The sequence below is a fragment of the Oryza glaberrima genome, chromosome 1 (assembly GCF_000147395.1).
Source record: "Oryza glaberrima chromosome 1, OglaRS2, whole genome shotgun sequence".
NCBI lineage: Eukaryota > Viridiplantae > Streptophyta > Magnoliopsida > Poales > Poaceae > Oryza > Oryza glaberrima.
The window spans coordinates 13,125,908-13,135,444 of record NC_068326.1 but is presented as its reverse complement, the minus strand read 5'-3'; the positions used below and the strand labels follow the sequence as shown (position 1 = coordinate 13,135,444).

Genomic DNA, 9,537 nt, shown 5'->3' with positions numbered 1-9,537 from the left:
GGCCACGTTAGATTTACTTGCGCCGGTGAGTACTAATTCTTTACAAAGGCTGTGTATAGGCTGTGTTTAGTTTTTGAAATTGGGGAAAAGTTTGAAAAAAGTTGGTAGTTTGAAAAAAAAAAATTGGGAATTTATGTGAGTAGGAAAGTTTTGGATGTGATGTGATGGAAAGTTGGGAGTTTAGAGGAAGTTTGGTGTGAACTAAACAGGACCATAGTTCGCTTCAAACTTCCAAAAATTCCATCAAACCAAATGTTTGAACATATGCATAGAGCATTAAATATAGAAAAAAAACAATTACACAGTTTACATATAAATTGTAAGACAAATCTTTTGAGTTTAATTGCGCCATGATTTGACAATATAATGCTACAGTAAACATTTGTTAATGACAGATTAATTAGGCTTAATAAATTCATCTCGTAGTTTACAAGCGGAATCTGTAATTTGTTTTGTTATTAGTCTATGTTTAATACTTTAAATGTGTGTCCGTATACTTAAAAAAATTTTAGGTAAAGAACTAAACACGGCCAAAATTTGAATGCACAAAGTATGTCAAGAAAAGGTTAATCAAACAGAAAATGCATTGCGATGGTTCATATATACACACATGTCACAGCATCACGACATCAAAATGCTAGGAAGGCTAACAGCCTGACTCAGTTGTTCACAAATATATGTACCACCCAATGACATAACCTTACAAGTACTGAGATGGTACGGTTTCATCTCCGTGCTGACTACAACTTTTGTCTACCGTTTCTTGAAGTTGAAGGAGACATGGAGAACGTACCGCATCCTTATCTGATCTACGTTATAAACTATGAACTCATTGTACAGCAAGCTACCCTGCAGTCCAACAGAAGATGGGTAACCAGTTAAATCATAGCTCGAACGTATTGCTGGTAGGATTGGTTTTGACGAAACATACCCTTTTTGAAGGCTCTGCCTTAGGTTTTCCAAGTGGAACAACCACACCATCATCCGTGATCTTCGACTCTGCTGTGTTCGGTTCTGTTTGGCCAACTCCTTTCGTGCTGTGTCAAGACAGTTGCAACCAGAAATTCATGTCATATCAAGTAGCAGCACCAACACAACACTTTTTTATTAGTTTGTATAAATCATTTTACATAGTCCGAAATGAAATAGATGAGTCTCAGTCACAAGGGGGTTCCGATTGTAATTAGGTTTACACACTTGAAACGGCATAAACAAATTACCCTTGTCTAATCACAGGCGTTGTAATACTTAACTTGATCTAGCTTATTATTTTTTTATTTTTATCATTGAAGCTATTTTTCCCAAAGCCATGCAGTTGTGTACACCTGCAATTGTATAGGCTGCATTGTTGCTTCCATTTAAAAAACAAGTTAATTCCACGAATACATGAATTACTTATGTATAATCATCCTCGGAAGAAAAATAGTGTACTTTCCAATTCAGCAAGCGAACATCAGGGGCTTATTAAAAGAATCACGTTAGAAACTGACCTTAGCTTTCCCTTTGGCAGGTTATTGGCATCATAATCTGCATTTAGTAGCTCATTCATCTCACCGAGTGCAACCTGTGAGATGCAAGTTGAAACAAACATTAGCAACACAAGAACAAACTCAGTAGACAACTCACACTCAAAACGGAAGCAGGGAGAACTGAATAGCCCAATCTCTTGAGAATGAATAATAGATGTAATAAGGTAAATGATACAATCAATGAACCAAAAAGGGGAGGCTTAGGAGCGCACAACCAGGGATTGATCCAGCATGGGGGCGGCGGGGTCTCGAGCCCCCACTACTAGCGTGAAGAATATGAGAGACCCCACGAAGACCCCACTAAAATTTTTTACCATATATAGATGAGAGGGGGGACTGTAACTCTATCTAGTTTGCTCAGACTCCACTGCTATTTCTTTCTGGATCCGCCACTGTGCACAACATGCCTTCATCAACTTATAATACCTTAATGCAAGCACAGCACACATACCTCACATAGAAGCAGCACACCGGACCTGCAGGCTTCTGAAGCATAGCAATAATTTGCACTCTTGGAAAACATATCAGCAAAGTATACTCCTTTTCCAAACATGTAGCCAGTAACAGGTGCTTCAGGAGGAGCAATTCGCAAACCTGGAGAAGTGTAATAGTATTAATTATAATATCATCAATCCATTTTGTAGTTGTTCCAACATTTAAGGAGTTCCAAATAGCACACAATAATCTGGCATCTCTAAGGAAACAAGCAAATTCCTTATCAGTTTTACATACTAAGTAAATGTTTCAGCAACAGAAAGGGAAGTTACAATTGTGCAGGGAAGCTCCTATTAAATGCAAATAGATGAAAATGACGCATCAATATCAGCGCCGATGAAGATAACATTGATATTGTATTTCCTTCAAAAGAATAACTTAAATGGTTATTTATCATAACTACAGGAAGAGCAAATAAGTAGATCGTATTCATAACTCATGAAGAAAGCTGGAGCTAAGTTATCTTCTATACATATAATGTAAGTTCTCTACATATAAATACAATTTTTCAGATAGATAAATTACCTTGAGACAGAATGCCGGCCCAGTTAGTCAACCGAGAACCATGCCATAAAAGCATCCTATTGCCTGCAGTAGCAAACTGCAAGAACATTTCAAAAATTACTCATTCCACAACTAGAGTACAGCTATTTTGGTTCGCTTAGTAGATCAGGAAGATCCACTCACTTTCTGAAACCGTTCCATTTCACCATGCCTTGACACCTTAAATATTTGCACTACGTCAACAGTATAGTTTGTGTGCGTTTTTCCATGGGTATTTGCCAAATATGTTTTTATCTGGACAGCATAATTTTCGAACAAGGTCAAAGCATGACAAACATGAACAATAACATAAATAAAGGGTTGATAGACATAATGAAAAACTCATTCTACATTAGTTTCTGTTCATAACAAACTCACAGAAATTACCTCTTTCCTAGCCAAGAAAGAAATGAGAAGAATGTTGCCATATTCAAATTAAAAATGACAAATAATACTATCTTGATGAACCTTGTCACTGGCAAGTAATGTCCAAAAATTATTGAACATATAAATTCTTGGTAGCAATCTTACCATAGAGTATTCTTCAGAACCAACTTCCAAAGGTGTAAAGTCACAGCTAAGTTGCTTGTATCGAGCATACAATGGATCATCCTACATATGGAAACATGCCACATTATGTTCCAACAGTGCAAGGTTGTAAAATTACGAGGAATATTTTAGTTACTTAAACAATGATAAAAACGGTCCTAGGATGAGCATACTGGAACGCTAATATAATCACACCAACTACAAACTTGAAGATTCTAATATAAACAAAGATTTTCAAATGAACAGAACCCACAGGTCCATAGTTCCATATCACTACATCGCAGTATTTTCATAACATACCTGGTCGGTTGAATCATCCTCCAGAAGCTTGGTTGCAATCTCAATCTCACCAAGGGCTTCAACCTTTCAAAGAGCAAGAAAGCTAATAGCATGAACATCTTTCAACATACATGGGTTGTAAATTGTAATAGACATAATGGTTGTCAAGTACAGGAACATACATTACAGACAACCTACACATTAACAATATGAATGTGAATGATCTGAAAAAGGATGTGGAACTACAACACAATTCAACAACTCTAGTAGACTTTTAGATAACAATGACAGGTGAATTTCATCGTTACAAAGTATTGTACAAGATAGACACGATAACATAGGGCCTAATAGAAATAAAATAATACCATAGATATTCATACAGAATGAAGAGGCCCTTATTAGTGGAACAATTATGTGAAAGAAAGTAGCTTATTACCATTTCCAGCTTAGCTTTTAGCTTCTGAGGAGTGTCAATAATAAATTCACCTGTCAGATAAATTAAGTAGGTCAGACAGTCCTACATAAAGGCCCAAAACAGAGCTGCCTGTGTTAACTACTTACTCCCTCCGTCCCATAAAAAACCAACTAGTACTACGAATCTGGACATACCATCCAGTCCTAGATTCATTTTTTTTTTGTGGGACGGAGGGAGTAAGTCATGGTAAGAACTAAGAAGTTCAATAGTTAGAAAGTTTGAAGCTCACGCATTTTCTTAAAACCGAAGTCATGAGGGATCACAGTGTAGAATTCCCTGCAACCAGAGGCAGCATAAGACAATCTCATTAAATTAAAAAAAAGGCCTTTAAAAGATAAATGTAGTGTTGAGAGCCACATGTATCATGCATTCCACAACTAGAATCATCTGACAAACAAAATCACAAAATAAATTGTATCTAGAAACTAACAAACATACACAAACAGTCATCACAATCCGAAGATCAAACCATTTGAAAGAAAACTGAAGTGAGTTGAAATCCTTTTCAGTTAAGGATGAAAGGGGCACTCAAAGTCAAACTAATTTCCATCAAACAATCACCATGATGCTATATATTACAGAGCACACAACAATTAGAACATTTATGTAACAAATTATTAAAATTCCAGCATTTTGAAAAATGGCAGGTCATCAAAACATTAAAGATGTGAAACGGGATGTCAACACAGGCATCATATTATTTGATATACGTTTGTTACTTGTGAGTTGTGACCAATAATAATAAAAAGAAACGCATGGACCCACCCAGTCAATTGTTCAAGCTGTCTCCTGTCTGCCCTCGAAATAACATTGGAAATCCTCTTTAAAACATCATAACCCTGTAGACATCATCATCGTCAGAAAAAAGAAGGTTGGTATGAGTGCAATACAAAACCAAGGCCATGAAATCCAAACTGTTAATACATACAACACTGAAATATGCATAAACCATAACTTTTAGAGCACATGGTTATGTTAACTTCTGGGTAGATTGTTAGAGATCAAGTGCAAGCTGTTTACATGGCTTGTTCTTCAACTTGTAGGCTTATACCTACACATGATAATTACCAATAAAAAGAATAGAAATAACTCACCTTAAATATTGTGGATTTACTTAGCTTTCCAAGAGGAAGTTTATCAGCATTGTAACCTGATTGATTACACAACATGAATCAGAAAAGCAGAAACTTGACAAATGAACATCAGGAACTACTTATCAAAATAGGCAAATCAACCTGTGGGATACCATGGAATATACATATAAAAAATTGATAATGGACTCTTTCACTGAGTTAATTCAACTCTTTGGGCTGATGATTACAAGTATTCCGCCATTAACTAAGTTAAGTCCCATCTCAGTTTTACTTTTCAAAATTAACTCTCACAATTATAACTTCCTCATTACCAGATCTACCACGCAAATTAATTATCCATGAGTCAACCCTATGCAGGTGGTGATAAATCATTGATTCTATGTTTAGAGTCAACTATATTTTTCTAGCATATGACTGCAACTTAGGTAAACAGGATAATAATCTTATGATGTTCAAATAAGCATGAAGAGCAACACTGAAACAACTTACCTATTTCCACCATTTGCTGCTTCATCATGCTTATGTTGCAGATGAGGGATATGAAACTTGCAATTCGAGTTTCAAGTTTCGTTTCTTTTATCTGATCAGTGCTGGGACTGACTTTCTTGTTCTGGGACAAATTTGAATGGGTCAGGGATTAAAACAACATAGGTGCTAAATTATAACACAGTTACTAATCTTACTGTTTCCCTGTCTGCTTCACCATAGTCCATCTCAAGCCAGGTGTATTTCCTTGCATAGCATTCAAAGCTCTTGCGATCTGACCAATGGTTATTGGTTTTGCCATGGAACTTTCCCTCAAATTCATATATTGCTTGTTCTCGTGATGAAAAGGGACCATGTAGCTTGTCTTGACCCCGTGCCCCTACCCTCCCCCATCTATTGTAAACCATGAAGCTTCCTCCAGCATCAGATTCTAAAACCAAAACATCAGTTCATGATCCACCTAACACTATACATTATTTAGAGATCGAAATATTGAATTTATGTACCAAGAGTATCAATGTTTTAAATAGCGGGCTAAGGTATTTAGCGGTTAGCTTCTCAAACAGCTATAGCGGCAGCTATAGCGGGCTAAATGGAGCTATAGTGGCTAAATTGTATATGAGAGCAAATAGCTAGAACCCTTCTCAAACAGCTATAGTGGGAGATAGCGGCAGCTATAGCAGGAGATTTAAAACCCTGAAGAGTATATGCATTGTGCACTTTTGCTTCTAAAAGAAGTGTACTCAAGTTGATGAAATAACAAGACAATTATCAAAGTAAGACAGAATCATCTAACGAATTCATATAACTCAATTGTTGGAACATGAAAGAGAGGAAATGTTTTCTATTTCAACCGGTCAGAGAGAGATGGACAAACCTAAGGCTTGGATGATATAGAACTTATTATTGTTGTCTCCAACATTAGTCTGGTTCATGGTGGCATCATAGATCTCATCACCCTTCAATAAAAACCACTAATTAGTAAAAGGCACAGGTAGCACAACAGTTTCGAGGTACTAAACGATGACAAAACTGTTCTAGCTACAGTCTATACTGAATACAGAAATTAGGGATTTGATAATGAGTTTAACATGGACTAATATTTAAATACCTGACAGAATTAGACATGCTACATTTCAAGCACAACAAAAGACGGATCCATCAATGAATAATAAAAATCTTCTACCAAACTGAAAATAATGCAATGCATCAGGCACTAAATTGCTGATGATAATATTTATGGTGTGAATAATGGAAATTTTTATAAGAGGAAATAAAGAGGCAAAACTGAGCTAACACACCAATTGCAAGACATGATAGGTCATTTTTATATGGTCAGGGATGTGCTGGTCCAACACCGCAGCACCTTTCCTTGTGGCTGTAACAATCTTCTCCTTTCTACACTCCTCAACTCTGTCGTCACCATCTGCACCAATTGAATATACAAGAAAAAAACACCAAAACAATGGTTATTCTGGTGAAATTGCAATCTTCGCCTATGGTAAGTTAAATGCGAGATTAATTGACCAGCAAAACCTTTTGCGATTTTCTTCTTGTCCTGAACTCCACCATCCGTATCAGAAGGGGCGCAGAGCAGCCTCTCAATAACCTCCTTCTTGCTCCCATTTGCTGCGAGTCCCCTCGACTTGGCCAGTGCCTGGAGCTCACGATAGCTCATCCCCTCCAGCTTCGCCGCGTCCGATTCACTGTTATCCACATCCTCTCCATCACCGCGTCTTTTCCTCTTCCTCTTGTCCTCCCCATTCCCTTCGCCGTCCACCACGCCACCTGCATCTGCTTCTTCCTTCGCTGCTGCGGACACCGCAGCCTCCTCCTCCTCTTTCCGGATGGCGGCGTCCAGCCTCCGCACCTAGCAGAAACGCGCAATGCATCACGGGAGTTCAGAATATCGCAGGCACACGCACAAGCACATGGCGTGCGCCCGCCACAACCGTGGTAGGGGAGGGTGGGGAATGGGGAGTGGTGGTACTCACGAGCACTGGCTTGTTGCCGGAGGCGTCGAGGCCGCGGCGCTGCAGCTCGGCGCGGAGCTCCTCCACCCGCAGCCTCGCCGACATCACGCCGCCGCCGCCTCTCCTCGGGTTCCCGGGATGCCGAGGTGCTTCTAGAAGGTTCTAGGCGCGGGCGAAGAGGGAGAGTGGAGGCTAGGGGGGATTGGGGGTTTTTTGGGGGGTTTGGTTGGGGAGGAGTTTTTGGGTGGGTTTTGAATGGGCGGGTTTCTTCCGGGAGAAGAGGCGCCGCGACGCGAGGGAGAGGAGGCTTCTTCCTTCCTGGGGAAGGAGGAGGAGGCGAGAAAATCAGAAATTAAAAATAAAAGTGTTTGGGCGTTTGGGGGGAGATCACTAGAGGCGGGAAAAATGAAAAGGGACTTTCTTTCTCTTCGATGTTGAAATTATTATTATTATTATTATTATTATTATTATTATTATTATTATTATTATTAGAAAGAGAGATAGAGATTGGACCAGCACCAAAAAATTTAAAAAACACTTTGTCGAATGTGATTATCATAATTAAACTAGGATTCTACGTTGAGGCTGTTACATTAATTAGCCCGTTATAGGGGTGTGTTCGCTAAGAGGTGTTTCCAACGGAAAACGGAGCGGTCCATTAACACGTTATTAATTAAATATTAGCTATTTTTTTAAAAAAATAGATTAATTAAATTTTTTTAAGCAACTTTCGTATAGAAACTTTTTTAAAAAAATATTGTTTAGCAGTTTGAAAAACGTGCGTGCGGAAAATGAGGGTGGGGAGTTGGGAACCCAGGTAAAGAACACAGCCCGAACGTCCTCCCGACAAAAACTTGTTTTGGAATGTCGTGTCATATATACTTTCCTCCGCTTTGTAAGTTTGACACCATTTGATTTTTTTCCATTCATCTTATTTTAAAAATTAAATAATTATATGGTTTTTTATTTGTTTTATCACTAAAAGGATTTAAGCACGAATATATTTGAGCATATTTATATATATTTTTAATAAAATGAATGGTTGACATATACTTTTTTAGAAGGGTACAACTCAGGACGCACACTCACATACACCACAATCACACCACAACACACGCAGCGCGTCCTTAACATACGCTAGGAATGAGATTGAAGACCACTAGGTCTCAGTACACGGGAAACGTGCAATACCACTGCGTGCGCGTACCCTATTTCTGAGAAGGACGAGTGTGTACCCTATTTCTGAGAAGGGTACAACTCAGGATGCACACTCACACACACCACACTCACACCACAACACATGCACACACGCGTGCTGTCACGCCCAGAAATTCACTAGTAATTTCCGAACTTATTTGTGCATAAAATCCTCGTCCAGAAATCAGCCGAGGTACACAAACTAACAATTTAATATACAGATTCATCAAATTAACTAAAACGATAAATACTTACTTAAGAGGCACTTAGTCCTCACCATGAAGAAAACTGCAGCGGAAAATAAAATCTAGCGAAGCTCCGGCTCCACTCCCACAGGCAGCTCAACTGGGGTATAAGCCAAACGTCTTCTCCTTCGCAACTTGTCTTCAACTGAGGTTTGATTAATTATTGCAAGGTGAGCATATGACATACTCAGCAAGCCACACAGCAAATATGCAAGTGCACAAGGATACCAAAGGATGGCATAATATAGGGCTCATTTGCAAAAGCAGCATTTAGCAAACAATTGAGAATTGTAAAACAGTAGAGTAATTAATCATCAATATTAATCAACACTGAACAGCACACCCACGCTGCTCAGGCCCAACCATCCTGAACAACCATACCCGGCTGCACAGATCTATCTCCAAACCAGGAATGTACCATTCCAAACCAGGAGTTAAATTAATTACCATCAATTACCACATTATTATTAATGACTAGTGTGGGACTAATCACGAAAGACATTGTTCGACCCGCCCATAACCGCGGGCACGGCTATTCGAATAGTTTTACTTTGGCCAGAGGTGTACCATTGTACCCACAAGACACAACCCACCAGCATGTTACCGTGCCCGGCCAGACACGTCACCATGTTGAGTGATTGTGACAAGACACCTCGCATAACTCAACCCAAA

General features: G+C 38.8%; 1 protein-coding gene across 1 annotated transcript; it reads right to left on the bottom strand.

The window, feature by feature from the left end:
- Positions 1-339: 339 nt before the first annotated feature.
- LOC127779284 (poly [ADP-ribose] polymerase 2-A) lies at positions 340-7,734 on the bottom strand. Its single transcript, XM_052306017.1, has 18 exons — positions 7,445-7,734; positions 6,987-7,320; positions 6,752-6,876; positions 6,328-6,409; positions 5,648-5,880; positions 5,454-5,574; positions 4,965-5,020; positions 4,636-4,709; positions 4,100-4,146; positions 3,832-3,881; positions 3,417-3,479; positions 3,099-3,179; positions 2,712-2,822; positions 2,550-2,625; positions 1,981-2,123; positions 1,491-1,564; positions 932-1,037; positions 340-849 (listed from the first exon to the last, which is right to left on the bottom strand). Exons 1-18 carry the CDS (start codon positions 7,526-7,528, stop codon positions 754-756), a joined length of 1,956 nt encoding a protein of 651 aa, XP_052161977.1. The 5' UTR covers positions 7,529-7,734; the 3' UTR covers positions 340-753.
- Between the last annotated feature and the right edge of the window lie 1,803 nt (positions 7,735-9,537).